Source organism: Frieseomelitta varia, unplaced genomic scaffold, assembly GCF_011392965.1.
Source record: "Frieseomelitta varia isolate USP_RPSP 00005682 unplaced genomic scaffold, Fvar_1.2 scaffold_131, whole genome shotgun sequence".
NCBI lineage: Eukaryota > Metazoa > Arthropoda > Insecta > Hymenoptera > Apidae > Frieseomelitta > Frieseomelitta varia.
The window spans coordinates 999,406-1,021,636 of NW_025108984.1; the positions used below are offsets into that span (position 1 = coordinate 999,406).

General features: G+C 29.6%; 1 protein-coding gene across 1 annotated transcript in view; it reads left to right on the top strand.

Annotated features, from left to right (window-relative positions):
- Nucleotides 1-21,914, top strand: part of LOC122529269 (zinc finger and BTB domain-containing protein 12-like) — a 36,162-nt gene extending 14,248 nt beyond the window's left edge. Inside the window, exons 6-7 of the mRNA XM_043655229.1 lie at nucleotides 13,955-14,136; nucleotides 21,549-21,914. Coding sequence (XP_043511164.1) covers nucleotides 13,955-14,136; nucleotides 21,549-21,842 — 476 coding nt within the window. The 3' untranslated portion in view covers nucleotides 21,843-21,914. The remainder of the gene's footprint in view (nucleotides 1-13,954; nucleotides 14,137-21,548) is intronic.
- Nucleotides 21,915-22,231: the final 317 nt, after the last annotated feature.

Here is a 22,231-nt window from a genome sequence, read left to right on the forward strand (position 1 = left end):
TATATATATATATATATATATATATATATATATATATATATATATATATATATATATATATATATATATATATATATATATTTATATTTATATATATTTATATTTAATTCTTATGTAGCTTTGGTACCTTGATTGATTGATACATACCATTTTACTATAAAGTAAAGCACTACTAAATAAGATACCTATCCATTGATATTTATCAAAAAGTAACAAAAGTAATAGTCGAGCTGTACATTATTGCTTCCTGCGTTGAATAAGACCCCGGTTGCGAATTTCAGTGAGAAACAGTGTCGCCGAACGAGAATCCAAAGTAATACAAATCACGTGTAATGCAACATTTTTTGCAAATCTACTTGGGGGGGGGGGGGTGGAAGATCCTTCTCCTCCTCGTTTGGTAATAAGACGTAAAAAAAAGTTGGACGTAAAAGCAAAAATTCTAATTGCCGTCATTTTCACGAGAAGCATACCGAGAGATGCTTTTTGCAAAAAATGTAAACTTTTTCACCAAACGTGTAGCGTCTTTAGCGTCTCCATTGGCAAATCAAGTAAACGAAAGTTTCTATTGTTCGAGAAAGAACGAAGCAGCGTCGTATTTCAAACGTCGTTTATAAAGATGTCCGATAATTATATGCTTCGATCTTTGATTAAGATTAAAAAAGATTACGTCTCGTAACGTTCTTTAGGATAGTTGTAACCATCGAACGTTTCTGCAATAAATAGAGATTACTGTTCGGAGCTTTTTTTTTTTTTTTTTTTTTTTTTTTTTTTTTTTTTTTTTTTTTTTTTTTTGTTTTCTCGTTGCAAGAAACGAACTTTTCGACGTTCACAGCGTCTGGAAATATTCGAGTACTGAGAGGAGAATAAAACACTTAATCTTAATCGGTATAACCGAACGAAACGAAATTTTCATTTCATAGTGGTTTAGGAAATTATTCGAAATGAGAGAAGTGGAGGCGTGTTTCTCCCGAAAATAAAGGATGCTAATGATTAAGAAATCGATAATTATTACTATCAATAATATTCTTTATTCTTAATGATAAACAAATGAATGACGAGCTATGTTCAAATGTTCTTCAGGTTTCTGCAAAAAAGGTATCGAAATAACTTTGTAGAACAATGGTGATTTTGCAGAAAGGCTGAGGACATTAGATTTTAGAGCATACTGGAGCGAGGGAACTGAGGAAAGTTAGTATTGCAATTTTTTTGCAACACTACTCACACGCGTATTCAGAGGAGAGCGCTGAGTAAATTAAAATTTTAAGCCTTCGACAGTTTTGCAAGCGTCATTGCAAATATCGTAGTCCCAGATTTTTGCAAATGATTACAAATATTAGATCCGAGAAAGAATTTTTACCGAAAAAAAAAAAAAAAAAAAGAAGAAGTCGTATAAATTAGATCGTAGAATTTTTACGGGCTCGAGTGACAAATAGATTTGTAGATTTTTTGCAAAATATGAATAAATGAGGGAATGACCGCGTTGAATTTTCGTGAGAATTCAATACGGTAGAGATATACATTAGGTACAAAATCACTTGAACGAAGAAAAAAAAAAAGAGCGAAATTCCGGACGTTTCGAGTATTTTTCAAAATATGCGAGTTCGATCTCTTTTCTTTCTTTCTTTTTTTTTTTTTTTTTTTTTTTTTTAAAAANGAAAAAGAAAAAAAAAAAAAAAAAGGAAAGACACTCCCAGCGAATTTTCTTCGAATTTTCGTCGCTTCGAATGTAGAAATTTTTCTCTCACGCTTTAACCTAAGTAAATTTATTTATTAGAATCTATTATTATAAACTGTCCCGAGTGACATAGGCGTAGGCATATAAGATAAGAACGATTCTATAACTACTCACACGAACGACTGAATAACCGATTCCTTTCTTTTCGTCGCTATACTAAATATGAATGTGACAAGCGGAAATGAAATTTTGTACTTAGGAGTCTGTCTAAACAGATAATTGCGGTGTATCTGTCGAAATTCACTTTCTCGGTTCTTTCTTTCTTTCTTTTCTTTTCCTTTTTTTTTTCTTTTTACCGCAAGTATTACTTGTAAATAAATAGTATTCTTTTATTTTTTTATTTTGTAGTGCGTAGTCACTTTTCCTGTAATTCGTTTTTAAGGCATGATCTTGCAACTACCATGACTACATTCAAATTAACATCGCAGATACGTGATAAATAGCGATTAAGTGTTAGCTTAAAGTTAACAATAGATGCATTTCATTACACTTTCAATCTCTCGCGTTTTTTCCGATCGTTCCTCTTTCGTTTATCGAACGCTTCTACTTTCCTTCGCGATGGAAGAACGTGCATTCGAATTTCACTAAGCGATCGTTGAGTAATCGAACGATCAAGACCCGAGCAATTATCTGTACAGATTGAACTTCGCAATAAGAACGACAGCTGTGTGAATTTGTTTTCTTTTTGCAGACTAAACTTAACGTGTTTCGTTCACCACCACCACCGCGCGAAAAAAGAAAAAAAAAAATTTTATATTCGTCGGAAACTACGATGTGTACGACGAGCGAAACGCTCTTTTTTTATATATATATATATATACATATATATATATTTTACACACATGGTTGTAAACAATAAATAATTAAGCTTCCGTGAGACAATGTATCGATTCCTCTTCGCGTACGGATTAATTATTTATTGTTAGAGGTAACAGATGGCGAGCGAGCGATTTTAAAACTGCAAATGGCTTTGAAGATCGATCGACAAAGTTCCTCTCCCACTGTCCACGAGGTTGCTTAGCCGCGTAATTATTAATCGTTTCTTTGGTTGACTTGCTAACCGAAGCAGGAGAATTATATCCCGCGATATACTTAATCCGAGTGTGTGTCTTTTGTGTATCGGAACGCGGCGACGATGAAATGTCAGGAAACGTTTTCGCGTTATTTTAAGTTCCTATGTGTCTTATTTAATTCCACGATCTATCGTTTAAGCAAGGAAAATCACGAATCTGTTTTCAATTCGACGATTTGCGAAAGCGTTTGTATTTGCAAAAGCTCGTGCGATTGTAAATATTTCAGAAAGTTAGGAACATCATTTCATTGTTAATTAATTTAACTTCTCTGACAAAATAACTGTGAATTCATTCAGTTGGATGATCCTTTTTTACAACAGGTTGATGTTCTTCTGATTTGTGACGCGCGCGTGTAAATTGTGGCAATGTAACGAGATCGTTAGGGAAACGTTTCGAAAATGTTTGAGAAATAACCCGGTGAAGCGTTTTTCCCCCGATACTTCAATCAAAACTGACCGTTACTCGAGTATTACAATTTATGTACATTTGAATTACAATCTTTGTCGTCGCGTAATTTTCTTCTTCTGTTTTTTAACCTCTTGCGCTGGAATGACGCACGTCGAGAATTTTTCGTTCCAAAATTCCAGTATTTTTCTCAGTTTTAAGTATATATACTTTTAAGTAAAACAAAATAAATTTATTAATTCTCGATCATTTCTATCCAGTGATGTCGTACCGCGTTCAAAAAGAAATCGACGGATTATTGTACACGGTCGCTCGTTATGGTCCGCAATCAGTTGCCAGCGCAAGTGGTTAATTTGTCGTTGTACTGTACATAGCGATATATATTTCACTGCGCGTTGTACTGTACCGCGCGTTACAATACGTATTTCGTTACATCGACGTTCTTTGCAAGATCGCAGTTAAAAAAAAAAAAAAGAAAGAAAAAAACTAACTCTCGAATCGAACATCGAGCGATTTCAAATATTGAATCGAAGATTTGATTGCATAGGGGATTCAGACACAGAGGGACATAACTCGCGATCAGTTTCGAACAGAGTAATATTGACAAGGTAATTTCCTTTTATGCCTGAAAAATCGATGAATCGACAGATGAAGAGAACGGCCGGTTATTCGCAAAATGAAGAAAAGTAGAATAAGAAAGCGAACAGTTTCACTAGGTGATCTCTGCAAGGAAGCATCATCCAACCGATCGATTAGAAAGGCTGTTAAACCTGCCAGTAAATTTATTCACCGATTGTCCATGTAACGATATTAAGTACTTGTATCTTCGTTCCGGGGTTTTTCTTTTTTTTCTTTTTCTTTTCCTTTTCCTTCTTTTACAAGTTCAAGCTCCCTTTCTGAAGTATAAGCATGAAACAAGACTTAGAGAAACGAGAGTTTCCCTCGGAGAGAAGGGAAGCTCGTTTTCGAAGGATTAACGATAGATATTTAATATAGGTAATCACCGAGATTAGAATATCGATACGGATACGCGTGAAGATACAGATGAATGTGTGCGTTCGCAAACAGTTTTACCATGATTTTTTTAAAACATCGATCCGGTGTTTGTATCGATGTTCTGATTTGCGTTAATTGTATGCGACCTTTTAATTGTCAGCGCGAAGATATCAGTGAATAAAGATATTCAGATTTGTACGTCAGATTCGACATGGTTATTTCATGGTTTTACATTTTGGTTCGTTCGTTCGTTTTATCGAAAAAGAAAATTAAGCAACGTACTAACATATTATTAAATGTGTATTAATTTCAGTTTCGATGAGATTGATTCCTTGACTGGTTACGATAACGTGTTAAACGATAAAAGTTCCTCATTTTTTCAATCAACAATTGGATCTGTTTTTCGTTCAAATTTTAAGTTTCGAAAATGTACAAAATATTCGAAGAAAATCAGGAAACAAGGAGCGAACGTTCGTTGTATAAACGAGCGATTTTGTAGAAATTCTAAAGATAAAAAGAAAAAGATTTTTCAAAGGTTTGGGCAACTTGGATAGAATTTTAGTCTGGAGAAATGAGAAGAAAGCAAATGCTGTTGAAGACAGATACACGTTTTTGTCAAGTAGCCTCTGTAATTTTACAACGACGATTAGTCGATCGAACGTGAAATGTCACGGGTTTCGCTGTCGCAAGTGAAGCGTGTATTTTAAATGATAATCACAAGGAAACGTTTCGTTCTCTTTCTCTTCATCTTCTCGATCTTTAATTGAGATAGAGATCTGGCTCCTTTCTAATTAGCGTTCTGAATATGACTTCTTTTTGCAATTAAAATCCCCTTTACTTTTTGTTTTAAATGCACTTGAAGGCTAGTTTGTCGTCCCACGGAAGTCTGAAAAGTTCACGAAACTTCGTCGTGAACGAATTCTATAGACTGTTTGTGATAAATTATATTTTTTTCCCCTTGTTAATTGCTTATTAAGGGCAAGGACGGATTCAGAGTCCATTAAAGACTTGCAACTTATTAATTATTAAAAGTAACAATTTATTTTGTTATTAAAATTACGATAGTTATTGAAAATAAAGTTTCCGAACAGCTGTTCTGTCTCTCTCTCACTAAATGAGAGTCATATGAGTCTGAATTTACAATAGATGGACTTTAAATCTGTCAGGCAAAGGTTAATTGCTTTTCCTACTGATTTCCTGTTAACCTCTTTTTTGCCCGCCCAATTGCAACATTTTCTCAGCTTTAAGTATATTTAAATGTAACCCAGGCAAAACAAATGATAATTTTATTACTTCTTAATAAATTTTATCCAGTGACATCATACCAACGAGTTCGAAAGAAAAAGAAAACGACAAATTATTGTATACGGTTCGGTCACTCGTTACGGTCCGCCAACCAATCGTCGGCGCAAGAGGTTAATTGCTTTCGAGAGAGGCTTAAAAAAATTAAACGAAGGAAGATGAAAAACAGTGAGAAATATACAGTTTGTGGTACGAGAGTATGGTTGTGAAATATTTGGAAAAATTTATTGGACAGTATGCTGTGTATAGGTCAAAGACAATAGAAATACTGTGTAGAAACACAAGGTGCTTCATTTAAGTGTGGTAACCTCAAATATCTTTTTTAATTGTGAGGCTGCAAAATGTACTTCATATGTATTTTGAATGGTGGCCAATATTCCGGCAGGTGTTGTTTTTTTTGCAAAGTTTACTTTTTCCAGGATTTTTCCAGGTCGTCGATGTAGGTTTTTTTTTTTTTCAAATAACTACTATTCGTTTTCTGTTGTATCGCGCGACTCGTGAAAAAATACATTCAGATTTCTACTGTGACATCCAGTGACGTTAAAAAAGATATTTTGGAGGTTAGAATTAAATGAGACACCTTATGTGTTATATAGGATGATTCAAGGTATCTTTTTTTTGAAATTAAAAAGAATGTAGGAGATAAAAAATGAAAGATTTACTGTTTTAATATAATTGTGTTTTTTGCACGAATATTATAATGTATGTGATTTTTACAATTGCACTATTTTTTAAAAATAGAAATCTTTCTTTTCTTTGTATACATCAAATCCTTTTATCATTACGGTAGCATTGATGAATTTGATAAATATTTTAATTTTGATTTTTTGTACGAGGATTTTTTGTTCAATTTAAATTGAAATTAAAATATTTTTTAACTCTCATCATCAGTTACTTGCGTGACTTTGATACATTTTTCTTACAAAATGTGCGTAAAATGAACACGATCGCAATATAAAATTGAACATCAGAGTAAATTGAACAAAAATTTGGTCTGTTTACTTTCGATAAGAAAACTTGCATTTAGCTACTTATCTCTTGGTCATTTTAATATCTAAGAGCTGATATATTGGCTCCGCGATTTTTTCTTATTTTGATATTTCACAAATTTTTTGAACATTTGAGTAGTTTGGCTTTTCTTATTAACGTCTTACAAATTGTTTCTATTGAGAAGCAGTATATTTGTTTCATCGAGATTTTTACGACATTCTGTCTTTATGAGAATATTTTGTAGTTCTAAATGATATATAGAAAAAAGATTAATGTTTCTATAGATATCTATTTAGATTTTCATAGATTATATAATTATATTATATTATAGTAATATACATAGATTTTTATAGATTAATATACAGGGTGTTTTCGAAATTGGCAAGAATGTGATTCTACATTTAAAAATAAATCGGGAATAAAATTTTTCCATACGATACTTCGTTTTCGAAAAAATCGAATTTGAAAATTTTATCAAGTATGCAAAACGTGACAGAAAATAATGAATGACAGGACATTATTCTACGTGTGAAAATAAATAAAAAATGTCCAATAAATTTTTTTGTGTTATACTTTATTTTCCAGAAAATCGAAAATTTGAAAATTTGTCAAATACATGTGTGCCAAGGCAACTTCTAAAAATGAAGCTATATGATAAAATTGATCATATATGAAAAAATTTTCTTTACTTATTTTTGAATGTAGGATACTCTCTTATTAATTATTTTTTCTGTCACGTCTAGAATTTTCAATTTACTAATTAACTCGATTTTCTCGAAAACAAATAGATCAATAAAATATTTTTTTTCCTTTCGACTTATTTTTTCATAGAATCACCTCCTGGCTGTGATGATTTCGGAAACACTCTGTATATTTAGAAAAATTAGACATTAAAAGGAATTTGACAACAAGAGATATAAATTAACCAAGTCGAGGTAAATAATTTTTCAATGATGAAACACATAACATATACAACAAAAAAACATAAATAAATTTTCAACAACAAGTTACTTTAATACTTTTTTACGTAGAATAACAAAAGAGTTCAACACATACAAAAGAAAAAGATATATCTTTATTTAAAAAAATAGTACAATTGCAAAATGTTCGTATATTACTAAATTTGCGAAAAAAAAAAAGAGGTATGATCGTTACTATGTAATTCACTTTGAAATCTTTTATCATGCTGCTCTGGCATTCTTTCTCCAACGAACAAACGAGTGTTACGTGAATGAATAACAAATGCAGTTACCCAAAGCTATTATTGCATTCCAAATATCCGTATAATATCAGAAATTCCAGTTTTGTTCCAGAATTATTTGAGGTCGGGCATTTTATTCCTGGGCGGTTATAAATATTTGTAAATTTATTTGCACGGTAGTTTTTATACGTTTCGTTGGTGGAAATTCTTTAGGAAACAATTTTAACTGTTATCAGTGTTGTTGCAATGCCGTTAGTGGAGGACAAAGGCCATTACTCGTGGCTAACTTTTTAGCCAGATGTCTCTCTATCCTTTTGAATAGGGTGCTTTGTTGTTCGCACTCAATTGTTCTCTCCTAATAACGTTTTCCTCGAAGCTTTCAGTCTATTATTAACCCTTTATCTTTGATTGAATCTACATTTTCAGTCTAAAATTGTTAATCAAACGTTTCCATCGTTCTTTAACTAACTCTGTCGTTTTCTTTGTTTCTCTGACATTTTTTCTTCTTTAACCTCTTGCTGGAATAATGTGCCACGCACGTCGAGAATTTTTTATCTTAAATTGCAACATTTTCTCAGTTTTAACTATATTCAAATGTAATCCAGGCAAAACAAACGATAAGTTTATTACTTCTTAATAATTTCTATCCAGTGATATATCAATGAATTCGAAAAGAAGACGAGTTATTGTATGACGGTTCGGTCACTCGTTATGGTCCGCAATCAGTTGCCAGCGTTAGTTAACCTCTTGCGCTGAAATGACGTGCCACGCACGTCAAGAATATTTCGCCTAAAATTGCAATATTTTCTCACTTCTTAGTATATTTAAGTGTAACAGCCAAAACAAATAATAAATTTATTACTTCTCAATGAGTTTTATCCAGTGATATAATACCCGACGAGTTTAAAAAGAAAAAGAAAGCGACAAATTATTGTGTACGGTCACTCGTTATGGTCCGCAATCAGTTGCCAGCGCCTAGTTAACCTTCTGCGCTGGAATGACGTTTATTACTTCTCAATGATTTTTATCCAGTGATATAATACCCGACGAGTTTAAAAAGAAAAAGAAAGCGACAAATTACTGTGTACGGTTCGGTCACTCGTTATGGTCCGCGAACTAGTTTGCCAGCGCAAGGGGTTAACCACATAATTGATTGCGGACCATAACGAGTGACCAAACCGTATATAATAATTCGTCGCTTTCTTTTTGAACTCGTTGGTATGATACCACTGGCTAGAAATTATTGAAAAGTAATAAATTTATTATTTGTTTTGCCTGGGTTATATTTCAATATACTTAAAACTGAGAAAATGTTGCAATTTCAAATTTATTCCAAATATTCTCGACATGCGTGACACGTCTTTCCAGCGCAAGAGGTTATAACTTGCGCTGGCAACTGATTGCGGACCATAACGAGTGACCAAACCGTATATAATAATTCGTCGCTTTCTTTTTGAACTCGTCAGGTATGATATCACTGGATAGAAATTATTGAGAAGTAATAAATTTATTATTTGTTTTATCTGCGTTATACTTGAATATATTTAGAACCGAGAAAATATTGCAATTTTGGGACAAATAATTTTCGACGTGCGTGGCACGTCATTCCAGCGCAAGCGGTTAAAAATAGATCTGCATTTCCGGATTGAAGTTGTTGATCCAACGTCTCTATTCCATTTGTATTCGTAACAGAAATGATTTCATTGTTTGAGATCTATTCTGACGTTTCGTCAATGTTGCAGGTTATTTGACACGAGTTCGTAAACACGCGTAAAATGCAGGAATTATGTGTGTACGTCAAAGTTGTTTCAACCGATCAACTTTCTTCTCTACCTCTCTTCTCTATCTTTTTTTTGCATTTCTTAACATTCTTGAGGTATAACTGATCACGATAACAATCACTTTGTAACTTTGAACTTAAAATAACTGTTCATTTTTTGAAAGAAATATGTGTTTAGGTCATGGTCATTGTTTCACAGAGGTAAATTGTATTTTAGTTTAGTTAGAAATATTTCTCAAACGATGCATACTCTTCTATGATAAACTGTGAATTAACAATTGATTCGTGAACAGTAGCTGGCAGTTGAAAATTTATAATAACACAGTGAAACTTTTGGAACTTTGAATGATGTCTTTTGTATACATAATCTATCGAAGTTGTATACATAATCTATCGCAGTGCAGATTGAATGAAAATAGGGTTCCTCTTGCAAAAGTAAGTCGAAAATGTGGAATGTCAGTTTTTGATATTTCGTAGCTTTATTTTCGCAAAAATCGAGTTTGAAATTATTTTCCAATATGTACTGTGGTTAATTTCCCATTGAGTAAATAACAGCGAGTTAATTTAAAATTGAATAAGAAATTGTCTAAAAATGTTGTATGAGTAAAAATTTCGCACTCTTCACTTATTTTCTTCTAGAAATTTACACATTTTTACTTATTTTATTCCACGCTAAAAATTTCAAACTCAGTTCTTCGCGAAAATGAAACTTTATTTTTAAAAACTGTCATTCAACTTTTTCTGTCATTTTACTTTTGCACGAAGAACAATTTCTTCGCCAATTTAAAATTATATAGAACATTGTTTAAGTAAAATATTTAAAAACTGATGATCTCAGTCATACGATTTATTTAATTATACATTATTTTGAAATATTTATCAAAATCGATTTATCTTTGTCCAAATTATTTTGTCATTTATCTATCGAATTAAATAATTTCATTTAATTTTTTTCCATTTGGATAAATGATTCTTAACACATAATATCTTAAACAATTTTTAACATTGTTCACTGTGTTAGAGTTTGTCACGCAGAATGGAATTTCAAGACTGAAATTGAAAATCCAATATTGCAAGCTCTAATATTATTATATTACAAAATAAATAAACCGGTAATGTTTATAATTCAAATAGGCGCAGAGGATAATATTTAAAATTCGAATTAATCGTTCTGTTTACTAAAAGAATTGTCTAGAATAGGAAATTATTTGACCTTAATACAAAACAAAGTTACTTCTCTCATGTCGTTCCTAAAAAGATAATGAAATGGGGAGAAATGACCTGTTCTTAAATTCCAGTCATCAGGAAAAAAAGCGAAGAGATGTACACGTCATGAAAAAATATTTCTATTAATATTAAATATAATATTAATTATAATATAATATTAATATAATAGAAATAATTAATATAATATTATTTATAATATAATATTAATATAATAGAAATAATTAATATAATATTATTTATAATATAATATTAGTATAATAGAAATAATTAATATAATATTAATTATAATATAATATTTAATATAATAGAAATAATTAATATACTATTAAAAAATATTTCTATTAATATTCAGGTAAAACAAAATGAATTTGCCTAAGTACTACCCACAGTCCATTTATTATTTCAAATTGTTATTCCCGAAATTGTAAACTAAAAAAATTGCTCACGATATATACTGCATGCCAAAATATCTAAAATATTTCTATTTTAGATATATCTCTATTTTAGAAATTTCTATTTAGATTTCATTCAAAGTGCATCAAAATCTAATTATTCCCTATTTTTATTTCAAATAAATTTCGTTCAATCCGATGACATGTATATTTATAGTTTATAACAATGTTCTAAGAAAAAAATAAGACATTTGTAGATTTATGACAATGAAATTTTGTCAAATCGTGTTGGATTTGTGTTCATTCGACGTTATTCTTTGATTAGAGATTGATTTGATATTTTTGGAAAGCTTGTTATATCGTGCATTCGTCATATCGAAAACGAAATTTTACCTTCTTCCGAACGAGCTTTCTTGAATATGTTCACTGCTCTGTAAATTCGCATTCTCTTCTCATATGAATTCAAATTAGGTCGTAACACGTCCCTCACCCTTCCTGAAAATATCTGTTTCGCAGATATTTCTCCAACAGATGTTCACCTTCCCAGAAGTTTGGAGTCGTTCTTGCGTTAGAAAATGTTTAGAGGCTGAACCCTCGGGCCTTCGAAGAGTTTGTCGTTTCTAAAAACCAAGACTAGTTCGAGAAGGATGTGTTTTTAGAGGGATGACAATTTCTACGAAAATTCGAAAGTGTCAGATCTGATAGGATCGAGTTCCCCGAAAATATATCATAATACGAGATTGTCGGGATTCTCGAGAATTTCGAAAAGCGAAATGAATTTTTCTTTTTTTTTTTTTTTTTTCTTTTAGAAATACTAAATTTTAATTGGAGAAAATTGTCGATTTTGTTATATCTTTCTCAAGAAACGAAATTAATTTTGTAAACGAATATGCTTTCGTTCTCGAAAATCTCAGAATTCGAGAATTTTTTTTTCTAAAATTATAGTATTTTAATTATAGTATTTAATTATAGTAGATTATTCTAAAATTATAGTATAAAATAATAATGGGTAGAATACGGAGGAGAAACAACAACTATATATGCGATAAATGTAACTTCATTTGCATTTCAAATTTCCGTGTTGTTTATCAACATTCTCTAACAACACTCTTGTTCTGTTTTCCATAACAATGTCACCAGCAGTAAAGAACAACCGTTCGTTGAACAAAAGAAAACTTTGTACCAAAAAAAAAATTTTCGAACTACGTACAATAAACGATATACCTGTAAGATATAGAATACAAGAAATATTGTTCAGTTCTTTGTTTGAAAGTATATTCGTTGAACAAAATTAATTTCTTCTTTTTCTTGAGAAAGACAACGACATCAAGTTTTTTCATTAAAATTTCGTATTTCTAAGGAAAATGTCATTCGACTTTTCGAAATTCTCGGGAATACTTTTCTTCAGCATTCCGATTAAATTCTCGCATTATCAGATATGTCGAGATAAATAAAACCGACTCGAAATAAGTTCTCGATATTCTCGCACATCTCTATAGTATTTCTGATATTCTCGCACATTTCTATAGTATTTTCTTGTTGGAATCCCGTTGGAAGAATGTCGTTGATGTTAATGGTGCCTATTTTCAGCCAATGTAAAAAATATATAATTGGAATTATACAATTATATATATATATATACAATTATAATTATATTACAATTGTATATATATGTTATAATTAGCCAATGTAAAAAATATATAATTGGAATTATACAATTATATATATATACAATTATAATTATATTACAATTGTATATATATATACAGTTATAATTATAATTATAATTATATTATAATTGTATATATACACGATTATAATTATAATTATATTATAGCTATAAATATATATATATATACAATTATAATTATATTATAACTGTGTGTGTGTGTATATATATATATATATACAATTATAATTATAATTATAATATAATATATATTATAATTATATATCTATGTATTTTATATATATACAATTATAATTATAATTATATTATAACTTATATATATATATATATAAAATTGTATAATTATAATTGTATATATATACAACATTAAAATTAAAATATCTCCTAAACTAATGATTTTTTAACATAAATAGGTTAATACTTTTTTGTATGTAAAGAATATCAAGATGCATCAATTGATGCAATAAAAAATATATGATTGCATTTTAAAGAAACGTTAATGACCTTCATATGTCCTCTACACGTCCACCTAAGAGAAAACTAGTGTCACCAAATTTTTCCTCATCTCGAAACCACATACAACTTCATCTGAAACATTTTTCGCCACGCGTAATAATAATGACGTAAATCTAGTTGGCAATATGTGGTGACCCAACCTGTATATATATATATATACGTATACAATTATAATTATACACTTGTACAATTCGACGTTTATATATAAACGCAGCAGTTTGTTCGATTTGCTCGATAGCTCAAATAAAATCCAATTGCTCTCGTCGTTTTTTTCCTTCCTGAGTAATTTATTTCTGCACTTCCTGGGGCAACGTATCCCAATAATCTGCATTTGACATGAAAAACATTTAGATCAGCAATTACGTGGTTCCATAGGTGACGATCGAAGGAAGAAATTGTCAAAAAAAAAAAAACTTATACTTCCGAGTGTTATTGACAGTCTGCAAAATTATTTCAGCTTATTTCCTTATTCCCTCTAGAAGGTTGGAATTCTGTTCTTTCAATGTGAATGTCTATCGTACGATCGACTTCCTTTGCGCACAGTTGGCAACAACTTTCAGAAATATGCAATCTAAACTTTCTCGTATCGATGTCAACAGAATTTCATTTAACGTCCGAAGAATGTTATGTGAAAATAAATTGTTCAGGTCGAAGGGTACGCCGCGGCAGGCCGAGGCTTGGAACAAGGGGCGGAAAACATGGATCCTCCTCGTCTGTGCAAGGTAACTCGCCATCGAGGAGCGAATGGTTACCGTTGGACATGAGAACTACACCTCCTGCTGCGATGCCTGCTTACCGTCGTTTCGAGGAATCCTGTTCCGATGGCGTGGTAAATCTCCATTTTGTTTCCTACATTTTTCTCTATTCTCTTTAGCTTTTCTTTTCTTTTTTTTTTTCTTTTTTTTATTATCGACTTTTTCTCTTAATAATTAAGGGGAGAATTTGTAAATTCTGACTTTTTAATCGAAGTTTCTGGTAACGATCAACATGCAGTGATCCATGAATTAAATATTGGGAATACTTCATTCGTCGAAGGAATTAATTTTGAAAGTTAATTTTGAGAAAAATTTTCCGCTAGGCACTGGAACATAAAATTTCCATGTTAAAGCAACAGGAGCAGAAAAATTCTACAATATAACAGAATACGCAAGCTTTTATTTATATATCTTATGAGTCGCTAAAAATATTTTATCGTTTTAATATTTATATCATGTTTATTTAAATTTTTTTTACAAATTTTCAACAAAAATTGTAAATTAGTCATCTTGACATTTACAATTTTAGTTCTAATGCTAATATTATAGATACTTTATTACGAAAGATTATTGTTATTATTAATTATCAAACATTTCTATTAGAAGGACGAAATAACAAAAAAAAAAAAGAATACAAAACGAACAATCAAACAGTACGAAACAGAGATCGAAAAAGTTGAAGAACTTCGAAATAGGAGGTTCTATTTGAAACGTGGATTCGTAGAACTTTTTCGAAACATATTCTCACGTCACGAGTGGGAACAGATAAATAAATGTTGAAAACAAAAAATTTTCAGACAGACTAAGATTTATAAAATACGAAAATAAAAATTTTTTGTCGTCGAAGGATAAGCGGATAATTTATTCATCGATATCGGAAAAGTTCTCTTGTAACAAATTCAGCGAATAGTACGTTCGAAAATTTTGGATCAAATGTTCAAAAATAACTTGTTCCCACGGAACTTTTGTTTATACGGATTCTAAAATATCGTGAGAAAAGTATTCAAAAGTGTTTTTAAGCGTGATACTTTTTTCTAGAAAAATTCTAGTTGCAGATATGTTTTTTTTTTTTTTTCTTTTATACGAGCTACACACGTTCGAGCAGAATTTTTTTAAAAACGAAAGGAATCTGGTACAAAGTTTTAAGGCTCTTACAGACTTTAGCTCTAAAAGAAGTTCTATTCGAGTAGCGATACATAATGCTCGAGTCTTCGATGTTCCAAGGCTGAACCCTAATTAATGTCTTTAAAACTAATGTTATACGAAGCTGAAGCTAAAGCTTTGAGACCTAACTCTCTAAGCTTTCAAAGCTTCATCACGATGTACGCAGGTGGACACATCAAATGTGCAAATACTTTTCCGCCGGTATTTTAAACAGTTCAAAGATTGTCGGTATTTTAAACAGTTCAAAAATTGTCGGTATTTTAAACAATTCGAATTACTTAAAATAAAGTAAAACAAAATCGTAGAACGAAATCGGATTTCGAAATTTACTGGGCAAATTTTTAACTTATTATTATTTTTACATTTAATCCGGTAAATTTTATTACTTTTAATTTAATCACTTATACAAATAGTTTAGCCATAAAGTATTGAATTGTGACTTCCACAAAACATAAATTTATTTTAAATTACATATTTTAATAATAATCATTTTAAATTACATAATTTAATAATTAATAATAATAGTTTTAGAATTGTACTATCTTTATAGAATGGTTATGATAGTTATAATAAGTTAAAAATTTTCATATTAATTTTTGAATTTCATTTTTTATCAATAAATTATGAACGTATCTTAAAGTGAAATATTTGTCATTAACATTAAATTCAGTAAAAATGAGTATAATTTTGGTTATTAATAATAGAGGAATTACACTATTATTAAATTGTGAAATTTTAAACCTTGAGTTCTTTTTTCCTAATTCTTTTTTCACAATTTTCTTTCTATATCAATCCTTATTATTTTTACATTTAATTCGGTAAATTTTATTACGTTTAATTTAATCAGTAACACAAATAGTTTAACCATAAAATATTGAATTGTGACTTCCACAAACATACATTTATTTTAAATTACATATTTTAATAATAATCGGTTTTAGAATTGTACTATCTTTATTGAATAGTTATGATAGTTATAATAGTTAAAAATTTTCATATTAATTTTTAGATTTCATTTTTTATGAATAAATTATGAACTTATCTTAAAGTGAAACATTTTTCATTAAATTAATTTTTTTTTTCACCATTAGATTTACTATAGTTTCTCTCTCTATCAATCCTTATTATTTTTACATTTAATTCGGTAAATTTTATTACTTTTAATTTAATCACTTATAAAAATAATTTAACCATAAAATATTGAATTGTGACTTCTACAAACATATATTTATTTTAAATTACATATTTTAATAATAATCGGTTTTAGAATTCTTTATAGAATAGTTATGATAGTTATAATTTTTATATTAATTTTTGGATTTTATTTTTTATGAATAAATTATCTATTTAAATTTAAAAATTTTCATATTAATTTTTGGATTTCATTTTTTATGAATAAATTATCCTATCTTAAACTGTCATTAAATTCAGTAAAAACGAGTGTAATTATTAATAATAGAAGAATTGCACTATTATTAAATTGTGAAATTTTAAACTTTGAGTTCTTTTCTTCCATTTTTTTTTTTTTTTCATAATTAGATTTACCATAGTTTTTCCTTATATCCTTTTAAAGTTAGATTTACTATGGTTTCTCTCTCTATCAATCCTTTAAAATTTGCTGCTCGATCTTTCTCGTCATTTTATTAAATTTTGAATATTAAACGAGTTAAACGATAAGGATTAAAGATTTTGTCATTTAACTCGAAGTTCAATAAAATGATGCAAAGAAAAACATCTCGCAGCAAGTTTTAAAAAATCGTAAAAAAACAAAGAGGAGGCTTCAATCTTCAAGACTAGGGGCAAATTTAGTTGCAAAATGGAATTTTTCAACGTTTTCACGCGCCGTGACAATCTGGTCTCACAAAAGTGTCTTCACTTTGTCATCCGTTTGTAAAAACGTTTCAAAATAAAATGAACGATGTATTTTTAAAAGTAGAGACTTCAAAAAAGTATTAAAACGTTGGTCGAAGTTCGCTGTTGTACCATCTCTATTTACAAAATTGTAACAGTTTCAATATTTAGTATCCGAATGTTAATGGAATACATTGTAAAAAAAAAAAAAAAAAAAAAAAAAAGAAAAAAACAATACCGGGAATCTTTCAACGATTGATTCTATGGAAAAACGTGTTAAACTATTGAAATCAGAGTTGGGCATTAATCGATTAAAATTTTCAGTTCGATTGATCGATCAACGGTTTACTGTTTAATAAAACTAATTGTCGAAAGATCGATAAATAAAATGAATCGAATGAAATGAAAATTTTTAGTTTCACTTTTTAAAGCGTCACTAAAAATGCTCTTCTTTTTCAGTTGATTAATTATTTTCCTCGTTAACGAGTTAAGCTGTTTATCTGTGTTGTCAATCTTCTGAACATAATTTATTTATTTAATGCAGCCTGAGGGTAAATTTTTAATTGGCAGATAACCCAATTACCGTGTCATTTTCCCTCCTTCATTTTATTTCTGTTTGTAACTAACGAATTTGCCCTTGCTAATTATCGTCGTTGTTTTGTTCACGTTACTAAAGTGCCATTTGAAATTGCGCTGAGAATGACTACGTTTTTTTTTTTTTTGTATTGTTCTTAAAGCCACATTTTTGTCTCTTTTACTTTATTATTATTCCTCTCGCGGTCGTAATTATTAATCATTTCAGTTGTTTGAGTTTCTCTCGTACGTACATATTTTTTTGTATCTTTTCGACGATTCTTAATACTTTTTAAACGTAACCGAAACCCAACCTAAACCTAACCTCTTGCGCTGGAATAACATACTACGCACGTCGAGAATTTTTTGTCCCAAAATTGCAATATTTGCTCAGTTTTAAGTATATTTATGTATAACCCAGGCAAAACGTAAATTAATAATAATAAATTTATAAATTCTCAATACTAAATTTATTATTTCTCAATAATTTCTGTCCAGTGATATCGTACCGACGAGTTTAAATAGAAAGCGACTAATTACTGTGTACGGTTTGGTCACTCGTTATGGTCCGCAATCAGTTGCCAGCGCAAGTGGTTAAAATATTTACGTTTCCTCAGTTTTTTGTCTTCGCGTTTATCGAACCAACGACAATTCTGTGTTTTTGTATTCCCTGGGTGTTCTGTATTTTTATTCTTTCTGATCTTCTTTGTTTATTTTCGTTTTAGTGTCGCGTTACGACTTTATTAATAATCTGATTGTTCGGTAATTATTTGAAAAAGGATTTCCTCTCTATTTTTTGGGGATTTTAATGACTTTAAAAAATATAAAATATAATATAGAAAATTAAATGTAAAATATTTAAAGTATTAAAACATGTCAATAATGAAAAATAATATCATTTTATGCAATTCTCTTCCATACATGTCACCGTCGCTCGGTTTCATGTAGTTTCGATACTATATATTTGTAAAAACGTGTTTCATAGTTTTTTAAAGGGCAAAGAGTATATGTACGTTTCGCTAAGTAAAACACTTTCTTTCTCGAGTTTCACACAATTTCAATTATTATTTATTAAAAATTGAAGAATTTGTTTCTGTGAATTATCTCCAAATGACGGCAGCTTTCCTCAGAATGATGACCTTGTTAAAATCGTGTTCTTTTCAATTATTATTTTTTTCTTTATTTCATTATAATCTTTTTTTTTTTATTTCTTTCGCTACGATGGAATGAAACAAAGATTGTATAATACTTGAACCGAAAATACTTGTGTACATTATTGCTTAAAAGTCAAACATAATTGAGCACTCTTCGAATAATGATAATAAATAAATTTATGTTTGTCGAAACATGTCACTCGATAATAATAATTATCAGTTGTTCAAAATAAATTGTTATCTTTATTTATTGGAATAATTTATCTTATAAATTGTTATCTTTATTTATTGGAATAATTTAAATGTGTGCTGCAAAATTATTCAAATGATAATACGAATAATTGTTTTTAGTTTAGTCTTGTATAACATGATCTAGTTTTTGAAAAAAAAGTCAGTTGTAAGAATCGAATGATGCTTGAAAACATAATATTTCACTTTAAGTACTGTTCGTACGTACAAGGTTTTACGCGACTAATTGTAAGTTATACGAATAAATTTTTATCCAGTTCAATTTTTAATGTACTTACTGTCCAAATAAATTCATATTTAAATTTCCACTCAATCAGATGTTTATTCGTTGTTGAAAAATTAAATAGTTCAATCATGAAAAGTGTTTTTACATAACAAAATATTATTTTCATATACGTATGCATAAAATCCAGTTTGAATAAATTGTGTTTAATTCGAAACGTTAGTTATAATTTATTCAATGTATTATATTAATATGATTTATTATTATTATTATTATTATTATTGTTGCTATCAGTAATATAAAATATTATATTGTGTTATATTTTGGTATATCACATCATCAACTTATTCCAATGTAATAATTAATATGTCCCATTTTTTGAAGACTTTATTTTATACGTTGCAATGATACCGTAGAACTTTCAATCGCGCAAACTCTAATTATTCCAATGTTCTGTTATTCGAACTGGTACTGCGATAACCGCACTGCAGAGAAGTATCTTTTTCTACGCTAATACATATCATTTTCATACCTGTGAAGGAAAATTTTGTCGAAATATGAAATATGACATTTTATTAAGAAAACAGTATTCAATTCTGTGATGGATCAATGCTTAAAAAATTCAAGATGAATCAATAGCTGCTAATGACCCATTGACACAGCTATGAAAATAAAATAAAAAAAAAATGGGAATCATTTTATTCCGTGATAAACAAAGAATATTATTGCTTTCAAATGAGTTTGAAATTTTGAATTTTGGCCAGCTTTTCTAAGTCGAATGCTCCATTCTGCGTCAAGTCACTAAATTAACTCAGGGATCACTGCATTCTATTGATCACCATGTCATTTATGTTTATTTTAAAATTTTATTTTCTAAATTGTACATATATGTTTGCCTCTTTGTTCTTAATTTTATTGAAAAATTGCACTTTATGATACGATAAAAGAGGATTTATAAATATATCAAATACTTTATTTACTTTTATATGTTTTCGTTGCATTTTTGCTTCTTTTCTGTTTGCTCTGTTTATTTATTTCAATAATATCCTTCTGTGAACGGTGCGAAATTTAACACCTTTTATGAACTTTTTTTTAAAGCAATGGTGCTATTAACGTGATATGATTTTTTTTCTTTGTAGTTCATTTAGTCATATATTCGTTATATATAACAATTTTTTTGCACAGTTTTGTTAACATGTAAATTTTCATCAGTAAAATGAAAAGAAGCAAAAGATTGTAAAGAAAAGATTTCAATCTTCAGGACCTTGTGGGAATCTAATCGTGAAAAAATTTTTCACTTACTACGTAATGTAAAATCATCGAAATTCAAGACTTTCAAAGTAAAAGCTTTATGCTTTAAAATGAAACCAAATGGATTGTTATATGATTTTTTTTACGAAATTAACAATTTAAATAATTTAACAGTTTAAATTATGTTCTTTCCATTCTAAAGAAAAATTCAGATCACATATCAGAGAGCGAAAAAAAGGAGGAAAACATAAAAAGTGACAAAATAAAAAAATTCCGGAAAAAACAGAATGATACCAAAGATCAATGAGAAATATAAAAATAAAAGAAAGACATAAAACACATAAGAAGATTAAAAAACGTGATAGAGAATTATTCCACAGTCATGTCTAACGCTTGAGTGAAGTTCTTTAAATATTTACACATAGTTATTCGTTTATAACTGTTATGTAGACTAAATATTTTTAATAATCTGATTACAGATTCATAATTCAGTGATATAAAAATATTTCTAGAAATGTTTTATTTACGATGTTTAAAAACGTTAGAAATTGGATTAAGCTTAGGTTAGGTTTTTAAAAAACTTCATTTCGAGACTTTCAATTCTATGTAACATATTCTATATAATATTTATATACATACGTAAATTTTGGGAAGAAAGAGATCTCTATTATTTTTACGATAAAGTTCCTCTAAATATTTCCTTCTGAAAATTTACATTTTATTTTAATTTACCATGAGAACTCCTACACCTACACCTACGTTAACGAAATACGATTTTTAAACACACGTTTGAAATTCTCACGTGGGCGAGGTGGAGCCAATAATTAATTAAAACTGTATGGAAAATTGTACAAAAAAAAAAAAAGAAAAAGTAAAACTGTATAAATCAGTTACGAATATAATATCATTTCGTAAAAGTTGTTAAATTTTGCTACGTTCACAGAGACGTAATCTCCTTGACAACAACTGTATTGATTTTTCTCCAAACAAAGCGTTAACAAACGTGTATTATCATCGGTAGGTGCACCTGGGAGGGGGAATAGCAATTTGCGAGGAACAACTAAGGGCTGTGAAATGGAGTGATTACAGAAAATTAACCCGTGGTCTAGCTGCAATTTTGTTCAGTCCCACTGAGTTGGCCACCTGTTCGGTGACAGGACAACGATGGAGTCGTGCTGGCACTGCCACTGAAAGACCGGTGAAACCTGCGCTAGATAAGACTAAAGTACAGGCTATTATATGTAAGTATAATTATCGCAAGCTACATTTCCTCAATGCTTATGTACTACTGCTGGGCCACTGTTCCATTTATTAAGCTCGTACATTCTCGATTGAATCCGAAGAAAAATAATTATCTATTAACCACTTGCGCTGTCAACTGATTGCGGACCATAACGAGTGACCGTGCACAATAATTCGTCGCTTTCTTTGTAAACTCGTCGGTATGATATCATTGGATAGAAATTATTGAGAAGCAATAAATTGATTATTTGTTTTGCCCGGGTTATACTCAAATATACTTAAAATTGAGAAAATATTGCAATTTTGGGACAAAAAAAATTCTCGTGCGTGGCATGTCATTCCAGCGCAAGAGATTAAAGACAGTGACGCACAATCCGCGGCCTCCTCTCGAGCCTGTTGAGTTTTTTACAAACTTTTGAGGTTATGTTTCGATTGCGGTGAGAGATTCGTCAATATATTAAT